The sequence below is a fragment of the Neltuma alba genome, unplaced genomic scaffold (assembly GCF_004799145.2).
Source record: "Neltuma alba isolate B1F8T4 unplaced genomic scaffold, ASM479914v2 tig00011439_pilon, whole genome shotgun sequence".
In the NCBI taxonomy this organism is placed as follows: domain Eukaryota; kingdom Viridiplantae; phylum Streptophyta; class Magnoliopsida; order Fabales; family Fabaceae; genus Neltuma; species Neltuma alba.
In genome coordinates this window covers 1-23,120 of record NW_021636121.1, presented here as the reverse complement: position 1 = coordinate 23,120, position 23,120 = coordinate 1, and the positions used below count along the sequence as shown (strand labels likewise).

Sequence of the window (23,120 nt, the reverse complement as noted above, 5' to 3'; positions counted from 1 at the left end):
AAACGCTCTGCATATGTTTTTGTAGAGAAGAAACTGACGGAATTGGATTTTCTCCACTACCCTTCCCATCATCTTCCCCTCCACTATCGGAATTGGATTCTCTCCACTATCCTTTCCATCCTCTTCCCCTCCGCTATCGGAATTGGATTCTCTCCACTATCCTTCTCATCCTCTTCCCCTCCGCTATCGGAATTGGATTCTCTCCACTATCCTTCCCATCCTGTTAGAGAATAGTATATAGTTATTAATTGTATTTGTTAATATAGATATATTATTCAATAGTAGTTAGGAGGTTCTATATCTCCTGCATATCTCTCTCAGATTCTATACGTTGTAACCTCCCGCATACCTCGCCTCCTATAGAGTCGTCGACTCTCTCTCTCATGTAACATCCGTCGACTCTCTCTCTCATGTAACGTCCATATTACTGTGTATATATGAGAAGCACTGGTGCACTGGTTTAGTGTGCCGCCAGCATATCTTCCTATCTAAAATCTAACTTGGTACCAGAGCCTCTACAGCCACGATGTCCGCTGTTTCCTCAAACCCAGATAACGGCTCCTCCTCCTCTGTAAACTCAAACCCAAAAACCTACTCTCTATTCAGTTCGTCCGCACAAACCACTGCTATCAAGTTGGATCGCAGTAATTATCTCGTATGGGAGTCGATTGTCCTCCCTCTCATTGAAGGCAACCGTCTTGAGTCTCACATTAGTGGGGTGCAGTCACCACCACCTCGTCTTGTCTCTGATGCAGCAGGGACACGGCCAAACCCAGCCTACGATGAATGGTTTGCGATTGACAGACTACTCGTTGGGTGGCTTCGCAACACCATGGCCCAAGATGTTGGAGCCTAACTTCTCCACTGCCGAACTGCTGAAGAACTTTGGACTGGTGCACAGGACCTCACAAGTGCGTCAACCAAGGCTCGTGTCATGGTTCTCAAAACAGAATTGCATAACACGCGAAAGGCTGATATGAAAATGGCCGAATATCTTGGTAAAATGAAAAATATTTCTGACCAACTCACACTCGTAGGTTCACCAGTCGCTAGCGAGGATTTGATTCTCCACACTCTCAATGGTCTTGATGCCGAATACAACCCAATTGTTGTCAAACTCTCTGATCAGTATGATCTCTCATGGGTTGAAGCACAGTCCTCCCTTCTTGCCTTTGAAAGTCGTCTTGAGCAGCTTAGCCAGTTGTCGTCATTGACCATCCATCCCTCTGCGAACTATGCTGCTCATCCCGGTGCCCCTCTTGCCAACAACCTCTCAGGACGTGGTAACCCACGAGGAGGCAGATCTTCTCGGGGTTCTTACTGGCGCGGTGGTCGACGCAATAGTCGTAATGGACAGAACGATGGAAATCGCCCCTTCTGTGATTTGTGCAAGCGGTATGGCCATAAAGTAGCCAAGTGTTTTCGGCGCTACGATCGTTCATATCAAGGTCCCACAGATGACTATGATAATCACCCTCCTCCTCAAGCTTTTTATGCTTCGCCAGAGACCGTGACTGACCCTTCTTGGTACATGGACAGCGGAGCCAATTACCATGTCACGCCACACTCCGACCAGCTCGAACAACTCACTAGTGTTGGTAAGTCAAATCTTGTTACTTGCTCAGGTGAGCCAACCCCTATTGTTGGTATAGGAACAGCGTCTATTCCGTGTTCTCAGTCTAAGCTTTTGCTCAAGAATGTGTTGTTTGTTCCCTCTGCCACTAAAAATCTCATGAGTGTGCACAGATTAATTGAGGATCATGGTGTTGACGTAATTTTTACTGACTCTGGTTGCACTGTGAAGGACAAGAAGACAAGTCGACGTCTGATGCAAGGGGCTCCCAAGCAAGGTCTTTACCCAATAACAAGCAAGCTTAGACCACAACCCAGAGCCTATGTGGCATGTTACACATCTAGTGCAGATGATGATTTCAATCGATGGCATCATGTTTTGGGACACCCAACCAATAAAGTCCTGAAATTTGTTATGAATAAGTGTAACCAAAATTTTCCAATAAATGAAAAACTCGTTTGCGAGGCTTGCCAGCTTGGTAAATCCAAATTTCTTCCTTTCTCTAACTCAGTATCTCATGCTTCTACTCCACTTGAGTTAGTTCATACAGACTTGTGGGGACCTGCTCCTGTTCAATCCTCTAATGGGCATCGTTATTACATTCATTTTATTGATGATTTCAGCCGCTATACATGGATATATCCGCTAAAGCATAAGGGAGAAGCGATTAATGCATTTAATCATTTTCGAGCTTCTGTTGAAAATCAGTTCAGTACAAAAATCAAAGCAGTTCAATGTGATAATGGGACAAAATACAAGCCGCTAATTCCCCTTGCTCACAAAGAAGGAATTCAACTACGTTTCACATGTCCCTACACGTCGGCCCAAAACGGTAGAGCAGAAAGAAAACACCGTCACATTGTAGAAACTGGTCTCACATTGCTGGCACATGCAAGATTGCCCCTCAGTTACTGGGTAGACACGTTTAGTATGGCGGTTTACTTAATAAATAGATTACCTACTAGAGTGCTTGGTAACGAAACTCCATTATTTAAACTCTACAAGGTAGAACCTGACTATAAAGAGTTATAGCCCTTTGGGTGTGCTTGCTATCCTTGCCTCAAGCCATATAATGAACACAAGCTTCAATACCACAGCCAGAAGTGTGTATATCTCGGGCCTGCCTCTCAACAAAAAGGGCATAGGTGTCTTAGTGCATCTGGAAGATTATTTGTATCTCGTCATGTGGTTTTTGACCCATTTACTTTTCCTTTTGTCTCAGGCTTTCTAAATCGCAGGTCCAGCTCTAGTAGCAATGAGTGCATGATTCCTATGTTCGTTCACTCAAAAGCCCAATCCTCTAGTGAGCCCACTTTACCGTGTAGTGCACCGTCTCCGCTCTTGGGTTCTGAGAGTAGCCTGCCTCGTCAGCCCACTTCAACAAGCCTGACAAATGGAAACTCAAGTCCCCTTGTTCCACAAAGCCCAATGCGTACAAGTTCAAATGATTTCGCTCCATTTGCGACGTCTGCACCCTCTGGACCAATCTGTGACGTGCCAACAGAGCCCGATAATACTCATCCAATGATCACTAGAGCCAAGGCTGGTATTCACAAGCCTAAATACCCTTTTGTTGGCCTTTTGCACTCCGAAGATCCAAGTGCTCTACACCATCATGCAGAGCCCACTTCAGTACGAGACGCTCTCTCCTCGTCTTATTGGAAGTGTGCGATGACAGAGGAATTCCAAGCTCTTTGCCGCAACAAAACGTGGCTTCTTGTCCCTTACAGAGGTCAGAAACTAGTTGACTACCGATGGATTTTCAAAAATAAATTCAACCCCGATGGTTCTCTCTTGAAACCCAAAGCTCGTCTCGTCGCCAAAGGTTTTCAGCAAACTCCGGGAATTGACTATAGTGAGACTTTTAGCCCCGTCATTAAGCCAGCAACTATACGAATTGTGCTCACCATAGCAGTAACTTTCAACTGGGATATAAGACAACTCGACGTAAATAATGTATTCCTAAATGGGTTTTTGACGGAAGATGTCTACATGCGGCAACCGGAGGGTTTTGTTGATCCACGGAGACCCACTCATGTCTGTAAACTTATCAAGGCTCTCTATGGGTTGAAGCAAGCCCCGAGAGCTTGGTTCGATCGGTTGTGAGCAACTCTGTTGCAGTGGGGGTTCACAAATTCCAAGAGCGATGTCTCTCTGTTTACACTTCAGACGCGCAGGCTCACCGTAGTTGTTCTCATCTACGTGGACGACATACTAGTCACCAGTAACGACTCCTCATATCTCAGAACGTTCACTCAAAAGATGAACAAGCTCTTCTCGCTCAAAGACTTGGGGCCGGCTTACTACTTCCTTGGCCTTGAAATTCACAGAGACCGAACAGGCTTGTATCTGAGTCAGGCGAAGTACGTCCTTGATCTCCTACAAAAATTTAGAATGCTAGATTGCGCCCCTGTGACTACACCTATGGTTACCGGTAGACACATCTCTCTCACTGATGGCGAACCAATGAACAATCCAACGTTATATCGGCAAATGGTTGGGTCTCTCCAATATCTCACGACGACTCGCCCTGACATCGCATATGCAGTCAACAAACTCAGTCAGTTCCTTTCTAAGCCACGGACTACCCACTTCCAAGCAGTAAAGAGAGTTCTACGGTATTTAAAGGGGACATATCGACTCAGCCTCCACTTGAAACCAGTCACCACTCTACAACTACACACATACCCAGATGCGGATTGGGCAACGGACGTCGATGACCGAAAGTCCATGGCTGGTCTCTGTACTTTTCTAGGAGGCACGTTGGTATCCTGGTCCTCTCGAAAGCAACACGTAGTAGCGAGATCAAGCACAGAGTCTGAATATCGTGCTCTCGCCGACGGGGCTGCTGAATCCAAGTGGCTCACGTCCTTGCTCACTGAACTTGGCCTCTACCTTAAACAACCAGCTGTTATGTGGTGTGATAACATCGGTGCCAAAGCTTTGGCTTCGAACCCTGTTCAGCATGCACGAAGTAAACACATCGAGATTGACGTTCACTTCATTCGTGACATGGTTCTCTCTGGCTCCATCGGTGTTCAATACGTACCATCCAAGCACCAAGTTGCTGACTGTCTAACAAAGCCTCTGTCGTGCTCTCAGTTTCAATATTTTCGGCGCAAACTCGGGCTCTCTATTACACCCTCTCGTTTGAGGGGGGATGTTAGAGAATAGTATATAGTTATTAATTGTATTTGTTAATATAGATATATTATTCAATAGTAGTTAGGAGGTTTTGTATCTCCCGCATATCTCTCTCAGATTCTATACGTTGTAACCTCCCGCATACCTCGCCTCCTATAGAGTCGTTGACTCTCTCTCTCATGTAACGTCCGTCGACTCTCTCTCTCATGTAACATCCATATTACTGTGTATATATGAGAAGCACTGGTGCACTGGTTTAGTGTGCCGCCAGCATATCTTCCTATCTAAAATCTAACTCATCCTCTTCCCCTCCGCAATCGGAATTGGATTCTCTCCACTATCCTTCCCATCCTCCTCCTTTTCTCTTCACAACCATTAGATCAAAACTCCAATAATCCAGATTTAATATTTTATAACATTTTATAAAAATAAATATTATGATAAAAAATAAATAAATAAATTTAAACTGTTAAAATCTAATTTGAACAGTTTATAACTACAGGCTGTTATGATAGAGCAAATTTTTTTTCAATTCTTTTATTACAATTGTGAACTGTTCAGATCATATTTTAATAGTTTAAATTTATTTATTTATTTTTTTAATGACATTATTTTTTATAAGATTTTAAATCTGGACCATTGGAATTTTGATCTAATAGTTGTGAAGAGAAAAGAAGGATAGTGGAGGGGAAGAGGATGGGAAGGGTAGTGGAGAGAATCCAAGTCCGTGCTGTGCATGTTGTTGCATCCCCACGTTAAACCAAGCGCTGGGTGCTGTTACACACCGCCATCTGCAATTGACTCCGGACTTAGATTCTTAGTGGAGAGAATCCAATTCCATGTTACACGCCGCCATCTGCAATTGACTCCGGACTTGGATTCTTAGTGGAGAGAATCCAATTCCATGTTACGCGCCGCCATCTGCAATTTACTCCGGATTTGGATTCTTAGCAGAGAGAATCCAATTCCATGTTACACGCTGCCATCTGCAATTGACTCCGGACTTAGATTCTTAGTGGAGAGAATCTAATTCCATGTTACACACCGCCATCTGTCGGAGAGAATCCAATTCCAATTGACTCCAGCTAGACTCATGGAAGCCTTGCGTTTGAACTTGCGTCATCCTGATTCCACCAGCCGCCTCTCCTGACAGTGTCGAAGGAGTTAATCTTAAAATTAATTTAAAAATGGGACCATGCCTCCGCTTGTCTTATTGATTTCTGCTTTATTTTTCAATATTATATCTCATATTTACCCTATAAACTATATTTGTTTCCTTTCATTATAGGGACACCTGGAACTGACTTCAATACTTGCACAGAAATCTGTGCCTTTTAAATACAATTTTAACAATTTAGATTATAACCTACGTGAAAAAACTATAAATACACAATCATACTTTATCTGAAGTATTTTCCTATGTATATTTAATAATGTGTAGGTCATGAGCAGTAACTTTCTATCGGAGAACCATCCCAGTCAGTTTTGGACTTGGATTCTCTCCACTATCCTTCCCATCCTCTTCCCCTCCACTATCCTCCTTTTCTCTTCACAACCATTGGATCAAAATTCCAATGGTCCAGATTTAACATCTTATAAAAATAATGTCATCAAAAAAATAAATAAATAAATTTAAACTGTTAAAATATGATCTGAACAGTTCACAATTATAATAAAAGAAAGGAACAAAAAACCAGACCGGACACTAAACTGGTTGAAGTAGTGGTTTAAGGGTTAATGGGTCAGACCGGGGTTAATTCAGATCAGACCGGTCATATTAAAATAATATGAAAAATATTATTAATCATCACTGAAGTCCAAGTGATCATGATTTTAAAATATAATTTTGGTAAATTTTACAAAAACATTGATATTTACTTATAAAATATTTTATGAAGGTAATATTTAAGATATATGATTAAATAATAAATATATATTATATACATCAGATCCCTATTTTATTCTGTACCATCAGTTCACCGTGACCCCAGCTCAAATTTTATGGGAGATGGTGCCATACCCACAATGTCAACTAAGGAGGAGTAAAAGCAGCACGCATGTCAGTGGTCATTAATGAAAAAACAGCCTTTTTATTATTTTGCTTTCTTTTATTTAATTTGAATCTCTTGCCTTTCATCTGTAGTCTGTATCTCTTCGTGCTCCTCTGTTCAACCTTCTCTCTCTTGTCTTGCCGTCAATGAAGCCTCCACTCTCACTGGAATCTTTTCCCTTCTTTTCCTGTGTACTCTAAAAATTAGAAAGCTCTTCGTTTTATTTTCATCATGATTTATTATGGTAAGTTTTTCTTTACATTTTTCCTTCTCTTTTCCTTCTCTTCTTCCTCTCTTTTTTTCCAGTAAGGTCCTTCTTCTCTCCCACAATTCAGAAAAAGAATACAGAGAACCGGGAAACCCATTCCAACCCGCGGGTTACCCGGTCTGATGCCAGTTTGCTCCGGTTTCTTCCGGTTTGATTGTACACCGGTTTTGTTACTGAACCAGACCGGAAAACTGGCCGGTTGGCCGGTTTCCGGCCTGAACTGGCTGGTCCGGTCCGGTTTTTCATTCACTGAATAAAAGAATTGAAAAAAAATTTGCTCTATCATAACAACCTGTAGTTATGAACTGTTCAAATTAGATTTTAACAGTTTAAATTTATTTATTTATTTTTTATCATAATATTTATTTTTATAAAATGTTATAAAATATTAAATCTGGATTATTGGAGTTTTGATCTAATGGTTGTGAAGAGAAAAGGAGGATAGTGGAGGGGAAGAGGATGGAAAGGATAGTGGAGAGAATCCAATTCTTGCACAGTAGTGGGTTGGCTTTGATTTGGATTAGCTTGGGCTCAGATACAGTTAAAAAGGGAGGTTTAAAATACCAATGGTTCAGTGTATGACGTTAGAAGTGAGTATTTGATTTTTCAGTTTGGTTTTGGATGATAACTGAATTAACTAAATAATCAAATAGAATTAATTTTAAATACTAAACTGAAACCTATTAACCAAATTAATTGAAACTGAATTAACCAAAATATTTTGGTTTGGTTATTCTGTTAACCGAATATATAAATGTCAAAATGATTTTAAATTAAAAAAATATAATAAAACACAATTACAACCATTAATTAATTATATTTCATTATTTCATATGATTTATTATAATAATATTTATTATAACCATATTTATTTAAAGAGCTCACTTACACCCATATGTATTTATTATAATAATATTTATTAAATATAAATATATTATACATTTGTTTCGGTTTTTGGTTTTAACCGAATTTTTTTAATAACTGAACTAGACACTAAAAACCGAATTGTTAAAAAATAAAAACTGAATAGGTAATCAAAAATTGAAATAATCGAATCACAAAATTGAAATTGAATTTATTCTGGTTCAATTTTCAGTTACGGTTCAGTTTTGCTCCCTCCTATTTAGTACTCATATTTAGTATTTGATAGTATCTTGAACTGGATTGTCTATGTATAAAACAGAAAAACCAATGGTTTAGTCCAAAACCCAAAATTAGAAGACATTTAAGTGGATATTTATAAATTTTATATTATTATTACTTTTTATTAGGAAACATGACATGAAAAAAACAAACCTTGAAATTATGGAATGCCAAATTGATACACTGAAATTCAATAATTCCTCTTAGGTGTGAAATCTCAAAATGGGATTTTAAAATTCAAGAAAAAAATACTTCTTTTTTTTTTTTAAAGAAAAAAGAAAGTTCTCAAGACCATGGGATTTTGATTTACTATCAAAGTATTGCAAAATAATACACATGCGCGCGCGCACATGTATATTATATATGATGACTATATGCTAACTACTTCACTTTGACTACAAGTCATTTATAACTTTTTGTTTAGCTATTCACTTATATTTTATTAGCTATTAACAAATTTTATTAATAATTAACAATAACAATGCCTCTCTTTTAAACTTTTGTTTAGCTATTTCTATATTTTATTAACTACGAACAAATCTTATTTAATAATTAACAATGCTACCAATTTTGCAACTTTTGTTTAGTGATACGTTACGTCCATTTCATTGGTTATTTATAACTTTTGTAATTAAAGGACTCCATTGATTTATAAAAATTTTAAAAAAAAGACATGATTTTTGATTGCTGAACAAGAGTGACACTCTCGTTCCGTAATGAAGGAAAGAAAGTGTCATACAAAAAGGGCACTACAATATTAGTCAGGTTGCTACGCCTTGCAATAATTCTACATAAAACTACTAAACATATAGGAAGATCAATTTCAAATAATTTGTTTTTCCAAACTGAGTTCAGTTAAATTTTAAAGTAACTAAATAAGAGTTTGGAACACCCTAAAGTAATTCAAATGAAATATAAACAAGCGTCACCAACTCTCTACTCCAGTACAATTTTACAATTATCTAATCCAATTAAATACACTCAAGAACATTTAATTCTAATTAAGCACAAACAAATCCGTCAGGAACTTTCTTCCCACAAGAATTAACAACCAAACTAAGAGCAACAGGAACTTTGAGATTATTTCCCAGCACATTGGCTTTAATGGCTGTGCACAGACACAGTGCAGCTTCAAGATCTGCAAGGCCCTTCACAACAGTGCAGCATTTCTCACTTGGTTTGCTCCCAATAACCTCAGTCACTAACCCCAACCAGCTTCCACAGACCCCAAACTTAAGTGTATCCATGGGGCATTTCTCTGCAGCCTTCGATGCAGAAGAAGAAGATGAAGAAGAACAAGAAGTGTTTGGAGGGCACGCGAGATTGTAACCTGCAACACAATGGAAGAAGATAAGGAAAAATGAGAGGATAATATTTGCAGATAGCTTTGGATTCATCATTTTCTCTCACTCACTTGAAGTTTATGTTATGGCTTTGGAATTATTTTATAGCTCTAAAGGATATTATTGTGACTATTTTGCTTGTGGAAGTTGCGTGGCTAGGTTTGAACCGTATATGGATATGGTTGCTGATTTAGATTGCTGTGTTGTTGGCATCAAGCACGAGGAAAAACCACAGCTTTTGTTATATAAATCATTTTCCGTATTTTGTTTTGTTCCCTTCTCTTTCTTTTTCCTTAAAATCATGTGAATTTGATTTAAATGGTGAACAGACATAAACTAATTCCCTTTTATTTTTTTGTAGTATAAGTTGTTGGTTTACGCCTAGTTCACCCTTGGTAAATTAAAACCCAAGCCCATCTAAGTTTGAAGCGCAAATAAGTGTGGAAAAAAAATGTATGACGCAAAAGTCTTGTACTTTTCCTCTCTCCTTATTTTAAATCTTTACGTAAAAGTCTTGTACTTTCCCCCTCTACTTATTTTAAATCTTTATTATGAGTCCCACACGTATCGTGAAGTTTATAAGTTTAAGAGATTTTTCTTCCTAATATGTTAGTCTTTTAGGATAAGATTTTCCTTTTGATCTTATACTTATCACATTGGTGATTTCATTAAGACTCAACCAATCAAAGAGAGCCACTTGCAGAGGGTTTTGACCAATAGGAAACAGAGTGAAATGCCGTAGAGTTGAGCACCCGGGAACTTCAGCCTTCGGGGGAGTGCATTGTTATGAGTCCTACGCTAGGGAGTCTTATAAGTGTTCTAGGGTTTATAAGTTCAATACACTCTCTCTTCTAATAGATTAGTCTTTTCAGATTGAGAGCTCTCCCTTTAAACTTACACTCATTACAATCTTGGTGGGATCAATTTTACTTAGGGCTGCTCATGAAACGAGATGGGGACAAGCCCATCCCGATAAATAAGGATGGGACACAAAATCTGTCTAATGTCCCGTCCTGTCCTGTATTTTTCTTTTTTTTTTTTAACATTTTTTGCCTTGCAGGTGGGCTGTTCAATGGATCTTTTTTTTTTTTTTAATTTTTAATTTTTTGGGCTTGACCCTTTTAAAAGTATCTTTTTTGTTTCTTTGCTTAAGGGATCTATCTGAAGAACAAAATAGCGTTGTGGCTGATTGGGTTGGTAATGGTACGTGGGATTTTTCAAAGTTGCTTCATGTGGTTCAGGTCAAACGTTTTTGCTAGCCTTACCAGTGTTATGCCCCCTTTTGATTCTGCTGGGGAGGATGTTTTAGAAAGCTTCAAAGGCTGGTATATTCGGTATAAAGAGTGCTTATTTTCTTATCGAGGAGAATCCTACTACTCTCTATAGCTCGATTTATAGACTTATTTGGAAATGGAGAGGTGCTGAAAGGGTTCGGGTGTTCATTTGGAGAGTCCTTCATGGTAGACTTCCTGCAAATCTTTGGAGTAGTAGATGGTCCAATGTTCTACTTTGTGCTCTTAATGCCTCAATGATGTGGAAAGCATTTTACCTGTTCTTAGAGACTGTGACTATGCAAAATCTGTGGGGAACTCTCTTGTGGATCATAAATATGTGAATAGATTTTTTTTCCCGACATCTTTGAGAGAGTGGATTAATGCCCTAATCTTCAGGTAAACATGGGTCTTGATGGGAATGATGATTGGAATTTGGGCCGGGGATTTTCATTATGGAAGCTTTGGCTTTGGAGGAATAAAGCAACTTTTAATGCTAATTTTGTAAAGCCTATAGATTCTCCTGCTGTGATCAATCATAGCTGGCAGAATTTTACAGTTGTGACTGAACCAATAAAACATGCTGTGAAGGAGTCTACGGCTTGCTCTGTTTCTTGGTCTCCTCTACCTCAAGGATGGTTCAAATTAAATGTTGACTGTGCTGTTTCAAAATCCTCCAAGAAAGCTGGTTGTGGAGGTGTTATTAGAGACCGTTGTGGGAATTGGATTGTTGGTTTCTCTTTTCAGATTGGTTCATGCAGTGTGTCCTTGAGGCTGAAGCTTGGGCCATATTTAAGGGCTTGAAGTTAGCTTGGGATTTTGGATTCAAGAAGGTTATACTTGAATCTGATGCAAAGGCTTTGACTGATTATCTAGCTGATAATGATCCCACCTACTGCTGTAGCCTTTTGTTGATGCAGATTCATAGTTTGCTGAAGTACAAGTGGAAGATCAAGCTGTGCTCTATTGGAAGGCAGGCTAATGAAGTTGCTGATGCTCTAGCCAAACAGGGGATCTCTGTTTCCTTCTATTTTGATATCTGTCCGAGTGATATGAGAATTTTAGTGAAAAAGGATTGTTTGGGTTTTAATCCCAAGGAGTTTTCTTTAGGTTGTTTTCTGATGTACCAAAAAAAAATAATGATAATTAGTAGCATAATAATTCTAGAATTTATTTGGGTTAATGCAAATTTTTGTCCCTTAAGTTTGTCTTCATTTTGATTTTAGCCCATCAAATTTCAAACCATAAGTTTTGGTCCTTCAAGTTTATTTTTATTTATAACATTGGCTTTTATAATCTAATAAAAATTTGGACCATTTTGCCTTTTGGGGTACCAAAACCTATGGTTTGAAATTTGAGAGACCAAAACCAAAATAAGAATAAATTTGAGTGATTAAAATTTATAGTAACCCTTCTTTTCACCATTCCGAGCGAAATTTTTTTTTCCCTTGATATGTCTGAATAAAATATTTCTTCCTGCCTTTACCACCAGCTTAATAAGCTGCATTATAGCAAAAAATTAAAATTTTCTAAGCTGCTTCTCTGGACTACGCTTTGAAGAAGATGACGACATGAATTATACATCTTCCAATACAAAAAGTTTTGCATTTGGGGAAAATTAATATTTAAGTATCCAACAATTATAATATGATAAAAAAAAAAGAAAAATACTACTACCCCATCCCATCTCAATCCTATTTTTGGTCTAATTTTGATTTGTCCCGTTTCAAAAAATTTTGAGACCTGTCCCAATATGGTCGGAATCACGATAGGCCTACTTTGAACATTCTTAGTTTTACCTGTAGTCACGTGGAGTGTGTATATTGGCGTATGGGAGGCTAGAGAACAAAATCTACTCTCACATTGGAACTCTCTCCACAAGTATAGTGTGTGTATATTCTTTTGCCTAATACGTATTTTTTCAAAAAGGAAAAAAAGTGTTCTGTTTTCGATGATCTCATAGGAAAATTATAATTTCCTAACACAGGTTATTGCACCAATTCTTAAACGATTCATTTATAGACTATTAGCATATTTTACAAGAAACCTTTAATACACCTCAATTTTTCCCACTTCCCAAATGTTTTTCTTCTCTTATTTCTTTTATCACTAGATTTTACATAAAATGAGTGAAATTTTCATATCTCATTAGTAAAAGATAGTGCTGTTTTCAATTTTTTTTAATGATTTTTCAAGAAATTTGCATATAAATTAAAAAGAAACTAAACAAATTGTAGAGTACCTTTTCTTTGAAAAATCATAAAAAATTGAAAATAGTACATTTTTTGTCCATAAGATATTAAAATTTCATTCATTTTATGCAGAATTTAATCATAAAAAGAAGCAAAAAAACATATTTGGAAAGTACAAGAAAATTGAAGGGTAATAAAAAGAGCAGCAGAGATGGGGCAGTTGACTCCCAAATTCGATTCAGCTAGTGTGAAAAAGCCTTTATGCCGCACTAGCGGTTGTTGGACGCAAACGGGCAACTGCTGTGGGCGTCACAATTGACTATTTAAAGGCCAATAGTTGATTAGTAGCAGATGGAACAACCAGACAATGTTTTCCACACAATAATCGACCCGTTTGCAATTCTTATCAGTCAGCTGCTCTATTTAGTTAATTGGGCATACATTATTCAACGTTCCAACTCGGAATTCGACAAATGATCTGCTGATGATAGAATTGTACGTGATAAGTGTCTAGTTTGTCAATAAAACAAGTTTTATATTACCAAAGTTATTATTATTGGTGTAATAGGGTTAATATAATACTCCTCCGGTCCTTAATATATAGCGTAATTATTGAGTTGATTTTGGTACTAAATATAAGAATTATTTCTCATATTTATCAGTTTTTCCTAACTTATCCCTATGGACATTCCCTTAACCATAATTAAGTAGAAGAAGAAGAAAGGATATTAAGAAAGATGATTACGGTGTTTTAGGAAAAACATGTTATATTTCTTATAATTAATTAACTTATATAACTTCTTTAATTTCATTAAATTAGTTAAATAGGTCTTATATTAAAGACCGGAGGAGTATTTGGTTTCTCAAGTTTGTTCTCACTTTTAATTTAGTTCCTTAAGGTTCAAACCATAAGTTTTAGTCTCTTAAAAGACAAAATAGTTTGAATTTTTATTAAATTATAGAGACTGATGTTTTAAATGAAAAGAAACTTGAGGGATGAAAACTTAGGATTTAAAACTTTAGATATCAAAATCAAAATAAGAGCAAACTTGATCGGCCAAAAATTATATTAACTTGTTGTAATGTGTTTGTCGTATATATAATCAAATCGTGTCAAAATGTCGTAATGTAAAATCCATATTATTTTACTATTAAATTTCAAATAATTAAAGCCTTTTCATTTGAAAATTTTTCATAAGGAATGATTTGTTTTGGAATAGATAAATCCACCGTTAAATGAAATAAGTTCATGTCAAAATGATATTTAGTTTGTGAAATATTGTAAATATATAATGGTGATCAAAGTTCAAGCTAGGATTTTTGAGAAAATCCCTATCGACCCCCTATCTTTTAAAACATATATTTAGACATAGAGAAAAAAAATTAATTCTATGAAAGCATAACTATAACTACTCTTAAATAGGAAACCTTTAACATGTATAATCAATATGGATATTTTAGATAATAAATTATAAATTTGGAAGATAAAGTAGGCAAGGTTTTATATTTATGATCAAATCCAAATTCTAACTGGCTTTCACATCAAAGATAGGAAGTAGTAGTATAATATCAAAACACATTCGATATGCAAACAAGCATATAAGTGACATACATGTCAAACATTAATTTCCTTTTGCTTGTTTATCCAAGTAATAGCAACCTTTGAATTTTGAGTTATACCGTCATAAAACGTTACTTTGAGTTCCATGTAAATTAATGAATTATTATGTTTGATGAACATGATGGCCGCCGAAATTTATGACTCCAATTTCAACTAAGATCGAAGAATGAGAGGGAAGAAAGTGGAGAGAAGAATATGAAAGAAAAGAACTTTCATTTTGACTCGTATGCAACCAAATGACAATTCAGGAAGATTCAAAGAATTTGCAGGCGAACCATTCATTTTCCCCATAGCATGTTTTTTCACATACTAAATAGATTAACAAACTTTGTTGCCCACCAAAGCAATCGATAACTTAGAAGAAAAGCCAATTGCTGAGAGCTAAGTTCCATGGAGAAAAAAACTCACATAGCCGTTATTCCCAGTGCAGGACTCACCCATCTTGTCCCAATTATTGAGTTCTCCAAGCGACTTGTTCAGCTATTCCCAGATTTTCATGTTAATTGCATCATTCCCACACTTGGGTCTCCTTCCTCTTCCTCCATAGCCTACCTTCAAACTCTTCCTTCAAATATACATTCCATTTTTCTCCCACCAGTTCATGAAAAAGACATTATTGCTCACCAAAACGATCAGCCAGTTCATATTGCAGTCCAAATTCAACGCGTAGTGACTCTCTCACTGCCATATATTCGTCAGGAATTGGAATCCTTGAGCTCAAGAGACGGCCTTTCAGCTTTGGTTGCTGATCCTTTTGCCTTGGAAGCGCTAGAAATTGCTTCCGAACTCAATATATTATCTTATGTATACTGCCCCTTTTCTGCCATGGCTTCATCTCTTTACTTGCGTGCACCAATGTTGGAGAAGACAATCTCTGTGGAGTTCAGAGACCTACAAGATCCCATAGAGATGCCAGGCTGTGTGCCAATACAGGGAAGAGATCTCATAGACTCTCTTCAAGATCGAAGCAACATAGTTTACGAGCAATTTCTTGAGCGTTGCAGAAGAATCAGTCATGCTGATGGAGTTCTTGTTAATAGTTTCTCAGAATTGGAAACTGAGACAATTAAAGCCTTACAAGAAGAGTTCAAAGGAAAGCCCAAGATTTACCCCGTAGGACCCATATTACAAAGTGGGTTATGTAGTGAGCAAGATATTAACGGATCGGATTGTTTAAAATGGTTGAACAATCAAAATGCCAGATCAGTTCTATATGTTTCATTTGGGAGCGGAGGGACAGTGTCTCAAGATCAACTTAATGAACTTGCTTTCGGGTTGGAACTAAGTAGTAAGAAGTTCTTATGGGTTGTGAGAGCCCCAAGTAAAATTGCTAGTGCCACTTATCTTGGTTTTGAAAACAGGAATCCTTTAGATTTCTTACCAGAAGGGTTTTTGGAGAGAATCAAAGGCAAAGGTTTGGTCATTCCTTCATGGGCACCTCAAATTCAAATACTTAGCCACAAAGCAATTGGTGGGTTTTTGAGTCATTATGGTTGGAATTCCATTCTTGAGAGCATACAGAAGGGAGTGCCATTGATAGCTTTTCCATTGTTTGGAGAGCAGAGAATGAATGCTGTTTTAGTAACCAATGGCCTGAAGGTGGCATTAAGGCCACAGGTTAACGAAAATGGCATGGTGAAAAGGGAAGAAATTGCAAAATTGATAGAGAGTTTGATGGAAGGTGAAGAAGGTAAAGAGATTCGTGCAAGAATGAAGGATTTAAATGATGCTACTGCTAATGCACTGAGTGAAGAATTTGGTTCCTCTGCAAAAATACTCTGTCAAATGGCACTCAAGTGGAAAAATTTTGGTGGGATTGAAAAATGATAATTTTTTTTAATATTTTGGTTTTGTTTTCCAGTTATTGATTCTAGCTTATTGTTTCGTATTGGAATATTAAATTTGGTTCTTGGTCAATCCAAAATCAGAAAAATTGTTGTGGGGAAAGAAATAGTAGAAACAAACTTTTATTGCTTTTGTCGAATATTTTTTATTGTCATTTCCATATTTATTTAGATTGCTAGTAAATTTTATTGAAGCGAAAAAACTGTCTCCAAAAATCAAGATCGTGGGTAGTGACTCTGCCACCTTAGGTGAAATTGTTAGAGGAACCTAATAATTATATAATTTATAAATTTTTATACTCCTCTGGTCCTTAATGTAAGACCCATTTAACTAATTTGATTAGATTAAGGAAGTTAGGTAAGTTAATTAATTATAAGAAAAGTGACACATTTTTCCTAAAACACCATAATCATCTTTTTTAATACCTCCCCTCCCTCTTCTATTTGATTATGGTTGAGGGAGTATCTATAGGGGTAATTTAGAGAAAATTGATAAATATGATAAATGGGTCTTATATTTAGGACCAAAACCAACTCAAGAATTGGGTCCTATATTAAGGACCGGAGGAGTATCATTTTTCTTATTTTGTTGAGTAGTGAAATTGTTAGCTTATAAATGTTTGTTGAGTAGTAAAGTCATTTATAGAAGTTGTATAATCATATCATTCTAACATTTTGCTCTGGATAAATAATACATTAAGAATTAGATCACCAAATAACTTGATTAATTTGTTTGCATGATAAAAATATATTTATTAGGCCAACAAATATTAATCCAAGATGGCAAAAAAAAAAACATAAAACAAAAATTAGTCTAAAAACTTTATCCATAACTTTATTAATTAAGCGGGCAATCTGCAATTATCTCTATTTTAAATTCAAATAATGTGCATACGCCTTGACATTTATGATCTCTCTTGACCCAAATCATCAAAACTCTTTAATGTAAAAAGAAAATAAAGAAATATATTTATTCAAAAATAGGATCAATGGCTAAGAAATTATCATCTAATTAAAATTAAACCACGGCTATAAAAAAACAAGGGGAATTTTCAATAATTGCAGCTTTTACCCAATAGTTTTGCAAAATTACACTTTGATTCAAAACTTACCAAATATCCACATAATGCTCAAGGCAAGCACGTATTAGGCCCCCATTAGTGCTTATGAATTTCAACTGCAAGACAAAAATCTAACGTGGATATAGTTCAGTAATTGATGCTTCATTTACTGATTGTTGAATAGAGTTATTTCCTCCTTCATTTGATCTTGTTGCTTCTGAACTGTACTCCCTTAAATGTATCTCTGATGAACCTCTGGTGTTTATTAAAAGTGGAGGCTTTGAAGGAAAGGGAAGAGAGGAAGAGTAGCTATTCAGCATAACTACAACTGAAGCCATGGTTGGCCTATCAGCCACATTTTCTTGAACACATAATAACCCAATATGGATGCATCTCATTATTTCATTTCTTGAACCATTGTTTAATATAGGATCTGCTAAATTGAAAGCCGTCCCGTCTCTCCAATTTTTCCATGCCTACAAAAAGTTTATCATCAATGATAAACATTAATCCCAAGCTACTTTTACAATTACATGTGAGCTAGTCATGATACATAGAACAACCACAACAACAAAATCTTGTCCTACTAAATGGGGTCGGCTACATGGATTGTATAAAGCCTTGAACTCTATTAACAATCAAATATTTGGTTAGGTTACTAAATGAAAAATCCTGCTTAATAATTTCATTGAGTGTTCTCTTTGACTTTCTTCTACCCTACAATCTTAATTTTATGTGTATGTATTGAAAGATGACAAATACATGTATGCATGAGTGAAAAGAGGAAAGGGGCTTACATAGCTTAATAGATCATGGGCGTTCTCTTCATCAAAGACACTGTTGTTCTTTTTGCCACTTACAATCTCTAGAACCAATATGCCAAAACTGAAAACATCTGATTTGATGGAGAATTGTCCATGCATTGCATATTCTGGTGCCATATATCCACTAAATGTCAAGATAATAATGAGCTTAGTTAGATGTGTTAGTTGTGAATAAGTATTGTGATTTTTGATTGATAATAAGGCTAGCGATATACTTACTAAGTTCCAACAATTCTGCTGGTATTGCTTTGAGTTTGGTCAACAACAAATAGTCTTGCCATACCAAAATCTGATATTTTGGGATTTAACTCTTCATCTAAAAGAATATTACTTGCTTTGAGATCTCGATGAATAATACGTAATCTTGAATCTTCATGAAGGTAAAAAGGCCACGAGCAATGCCTCCTATGATTTTGTGGCGCATAACCCAATTCAAATGAACACTCTCATTCATATCTGCAATATTTTCATATCTATTTAAGGCTATGATCCATTGAAACTACGTCTACAATATGCATTTTGATTTTCCTCCAATATAAACGAAAGAATAGAAGCACCATGCATCAAATTAAGACAAAAACATCCCTATAACTTACCAAACAATAAGTAATCAAGGCTTCTATTGGGAAGAAACTCATATACCAATAGCCTTTCTTTCTTTTCCAAGGAGAAGCCCAATAATCTCACTAAATTGCGATGTTGGAGTTTAGCCACCAAAAGCACTTCATTTTTAAATTCTAAATCTCCTTGGCCGGAATCCATGGACAACCTTTTAACAGCAATGTCTTGCCCATTTGGAAGCTTGCCCTGCATTATTTATTAGAGTTGGGGCGTGCAATTATTTAATCAATACCAGACTACACGCACACTCACACACACATGACAATTTAATGTTGTTTACCTTATATACTGATCCAAACCCTCCTTGTCCAAGCTTATTGGCAATAGAGAAGTTATCTGTGGCGAGTCTTATGGTGTTGAAATTAAATTGCAGTGACTCAATTGGTTTAATTTCATCATCATCATCCTTTGCTTCAGGTTGATCAGCTAAGAAAAAAGTCAAACAAAAGATGTACCTGAACTTCTTTATCCATTATCATGATAAAAAAAAAAGTGATTTTTAAAAGTCCTATTTAAAAGTACTTTTTCACAAATCGAGATAAACTTTTTACATATTTATTTCGTATAACGTAAAAGTATTTTTAAAACCATAGTTTTGATCCAAGCAACCCCCATTAAAATTAACAATGTTCAAAGAAAACATTATTTTGGCTTACTTTCAATTGTTTTCTTCGATCTCCGAACCATAAAATAGATGCAGATCAATACAAGAATCGCGATAAAAGCACCAATAGACACAGCCACGATTATGACTGTTCTTGATGTACTGTTGCCATTTCCTTACCCCCAAGAAAAAACAAAAGAAAGATCAGAAGCCAATTAACATATTTATTGACAAGATACAGAGAGAAAATTGCAAAAACAAAATTCATACTATTTAATACTCCTTCTTTGTATAAGATAGTAATAACTGAATTACATAGATAAAAATTAGGTTAATATTGATTAAAGGTAATATGTGTATAATCAATAAAGTGAGACTAACGGATAATTAATTTGGGAAAAACAAAAAAATAATACTAAAAATGTTAAACAGGATATTAGTTACTCTTATAAATATGTCATTTCTAAATAAATTTCTCATACATATAGAGGACGGAAGAGTAATTGCTTTAATTGCTTCTTTGCCTTGAAAAAAAAGAGAGGAAATTTCTTTATTAATTTAGAAAGAGGAGTAAGTACTTTCTGGGGAAGACAAAGCTTTAGGTGAAGCAGAAGTTCCTGCCATGACATAAAAAGAAAGAGGGAAAAAAAACTTATGCGAATTTGGGAAATAAATCACGTTTGTTGATTATTCAAGTTAATTAACTAACATTGGATTCCTAATTAAGCATAGTATTAAACTATACAGTGTTACGTTAATCAACATGGGATAAGGTACTATTTACCATGTGAGCACACTTTACAAATTTAACATAAATAATAATTGCCTGATGGCAAGAGTTTAGATATGATATATATATATATATATATATATTTATAAATGAGTGCTATTTAGCATGTGATAGTTAGGTAATAACTTATATAAATAATTGTCTTTTCACTCTGAAGTTGAGGTCGCATATATATGTATACTCACACAATTGATAGGGAAAATTAACTACACTATTTATAACTCATAAAATGATCAGTTTATTATTTAATTAGAAGATATATAAACTGATGTATGGACTATGGGTTATAAGTCTTATCTATTGGGAAAAAGATACAAAAATATCTCACAGATCTGTAAATAACAATTCTGGGCCTTAAAATATCTAATTACTTACAGTAACGTCCCTAAGGAGTTGTCCTGGATTAAATTTTATAGTAAAATTACTTAAATATCCTTAATTTGAAATTTGAAAAAGGAAAAAAAAATGGAATGACAACAAGTTTAATAAGTAAAAAGTTTAATTTATCGAATAACAACTACAACTAAGATAGTAATAGCCAATTTCACAAAAATTTCGTAGAAGGCAATTAAGTCATTTAAGAAAAAAAGAAGTTATAGCATAGTCCCAAAATAATTGAAAGGAATTAAGCTATTTCCAGTGATCATTTTGGAATTCTTATATATAAGTTGTCCTTGTGTATGATTTCTCCCTTTGTCTTTTTTCCCCCTTGTATAACTCAAAATATTCTCAAGTTATTTTAGACTTTGAAACTAATATCTGTTGGGAGCGTTAAGGTTAAAGTTCTTCTAATAAGTATGTTTCCCTGTATTCAAACTTGTGTTCTTCTTCTTATGGAAGCACTTACCATCTTAACCAACTTGTTGGTTGATTTCTCCCTTTGTTATTATTTAGCATTAAATGAACATACTACCTCCGGTCCTAATTATAAGACCCAGTTGACTAATTTGAGGAGATTAAGGAAAGAAGTTAAGTTAGTTATTTATAATAAATAGGTATTGCCTTTCCTAAAATATCCTTACTAATAAACTATATTGGTTAGAACTACAATTATTAGAAGGACTATCTTGGAAAAAAAAACATAAATATGAGAGACAAAGTGGATTTGGGTTTTATATTTAGGACCAAAATAAAAGTCAAACAGGGTCTTATATTAAGGATCGGAGGTAGTATATAGATTGGCATGGTGATCAAATAGAATATTTTTAAAATACACATGGAAGTATCTATCATATAAAGATCAACAGTACCTTGTGGGGAAGACGTGTTGGATGGTGAAGCAGCTGGAGGAGATGAAGATAATGAATCGACAACCGCAACATCATAGAATCGAAAATTCTCATATCTAACATTGCAACTCAGTTTGATAATCCTCCCACCAATCTTGTTGTTACAAACCCTGGGAATGCTCGCAATCGCCTTCTCCAAGCAGTCGCCGCAATCTTGCTCAGACAAATCAGGAATGCACTGAGCAAGACCATACACAGTTTGAAACAAAGCTGCCGCCGTACCAGCGGCAAACTTACGACGAGTATCGCCGGCAGCGGCTTTACTTCTCAGCCTTCGCATTAGACCATCAAGAACTTCATTGTACTTGTCGTCTGTTGCATTATTTCCGTTACACATGTAGTATAAATAATTAGGGTCTTGGTTTATCCCAGACATGGAACGATTAGCGTATCGTAAAATGCACCCATCATTGAATCCATATCCTTCTTTCTGATTTGGGCATAGCTTTCGTAGAAGGATTGTGGCATTGTTGAGGCAACTACGACAAGAATCTGGCTTAACATCTGCTCTACACAGTCCAAGGGCGTTGACCCTATTAGGGTTTTGGCCTTCAGAGGAAGTGTAGTAGCCATAATCAATTTTTGGGTCGGAAGTGAGATTAGAAAGAAGGGTTTTAAGGTTTGTGTCGTAGGAACTTGTGTTTGTGTAGTTACCAGCACTATTGAAACACAAATGATGTAGAAAGTTTTGCTGTGCAGTAGTGAGAATGATGGCGAAAAGCCGGTCCTCCAGGGCTGAATTTTAAAAATCCCATTTGCTAGGCCCAGGCCCTTAAATTACAGGGCCAGGGTCGGCCCACGGGCTTTTGGCCCGTTTAAGTAAAATACCATTTTTATATTTATCATATTTTGTATAATATAAAAATAAACAATGAATTATTAATAAAAGACATAATATAATAAATAAGTAACAAATTATAAAATATTATCATATATAAATATTCATCAACATCTAAGAACATCTAAAACATTCATTAACAAGATACAACATCTCTAAAAGTTTTATCTATAATGCAATTGTGCATAAATAAACACTATCTTAATCTTTTGAAAAACTCATCATCACTATAATTAATTTTTTTCTTCATAAGTATGCTTTTCTTTCGTAACAAAATATCAAGTTTTTCTTCTTTATAAGAATTTTATTTTTAAATTTTGCAATCAACTATTATTTTACTTTAATGTGAGAAATACTGTTGTTAAACTCATGAATTTCTAATTCAAATATAGAATCACAAGTTATATAAGTATAAAAATATTCTATTATCAAATATATATATAGTTTAAATATCAACGCATATAATATAAATCAAATCATTATTAAAGTCCAAATAATCCCATTTTTTAAAAATTTAATTGGATATTATTTGTCTAAACTAAATTAAATTTTAAAATGATAATAATAACTAAATATTTGGAATATTATTAACAATGTAAGAATTAATAACATTATATTATATAAAAAATTTAAAAATTAAAAA

The 23,120-nt window shown here is 35.5% G+C and overlaps 3 protein-coding genes and 1 pseudogene across 3 annotated transcripts; 1 reads left to right on the top strand and 3 right to left on the bottom strand.

Moving 5' to 3' along the window:
- Positions 1–9,180: 9,180 nt before the first annotated feature.
- Positions 9,181–10,981, bottom strand: LOC114713585 (putative lipid-binding protein At4g00165). The gene is made up of 2 exons (XM_028898254.1): positions 10,900–10,981; positions 9,181–9,509 (listed from the first exon to the last, which is right to left on the bottom strand). The coding sequence occupies exons 1-2, from the start codon at positions 10,979–10,981 to the stop codon at positions 9,181–9,183; spliced, it is 411 nt and encodes a 136-aa protein (XP_028754087.1).
- A 3,985-nt stretch (positions 10,982–14,966) lies between these two features.
- LOC114713607 (hydroquinone glucosyltransferase-like) lies at positions 14,967–16,546 on the top strand. Its single transcript, XM_028898277.1, has one exon. The coding sequence runs from the start codon at positions 14,997–14,999 to the stop codon at positions 16,431–16,433; it is 1,437 nt and encodes a 478-aa protein (XP_028754110.1). The 5' UTR covers positions 14,967–14,996; the 3' UTR covers positions 16,434–16,546.
- Positions 16,547–17,480: 934 nt separating this feature from the next.
- On the bottom strand, positions 17,481–19,424 carry LOC114713583 (cysteine-rich receptor-like protein kinase 10; annotated as a pseudogene).
- Positions 19,425–20,118: 694 nt separating this feature from the next.
- On the bottom strand, positions 20,119–22,298 carry LOC114713610 (cysteine-rich receptor-like protein kinase 29; the record flags this gene model as incomplete). Its single annotated transcript, XM_028898281.1, has 2 exons — positions 20,119–20,177; positions 21,601–22,298. Coding segments are annotated over 2 exons (757 nt in total), but the record flags the coding sequence as incomplete, so codon positions are not given.
- Positions 22,299–23,120: the final 822 nt, after the last annotated feature.

Bases quoted from the DNA above. Each gene is read 5' to 3' on its own strand.
- LOC114713585 (XM_028898254.1), bottom strand. From the start codon at position 10,981: ATGAAGGACTCTCCAAATGAACACCCGAACCCTTTCAGCACCTCTCCA. The intron at 9,510-10,899 runs GTAGTAGGATTC...ATTGTGTTGCAG, and splicing joins TATAAATCGAGCTATAGAGA to GTTACAATCTCGCGTGCCCT.
- LOC114713607 (XM_028898277.1), top strand. From the start codon at position 14,997: ATGGAGAAAAAAACTCACATAGCCGTTATTCCCAGTGCAGGACTCACC.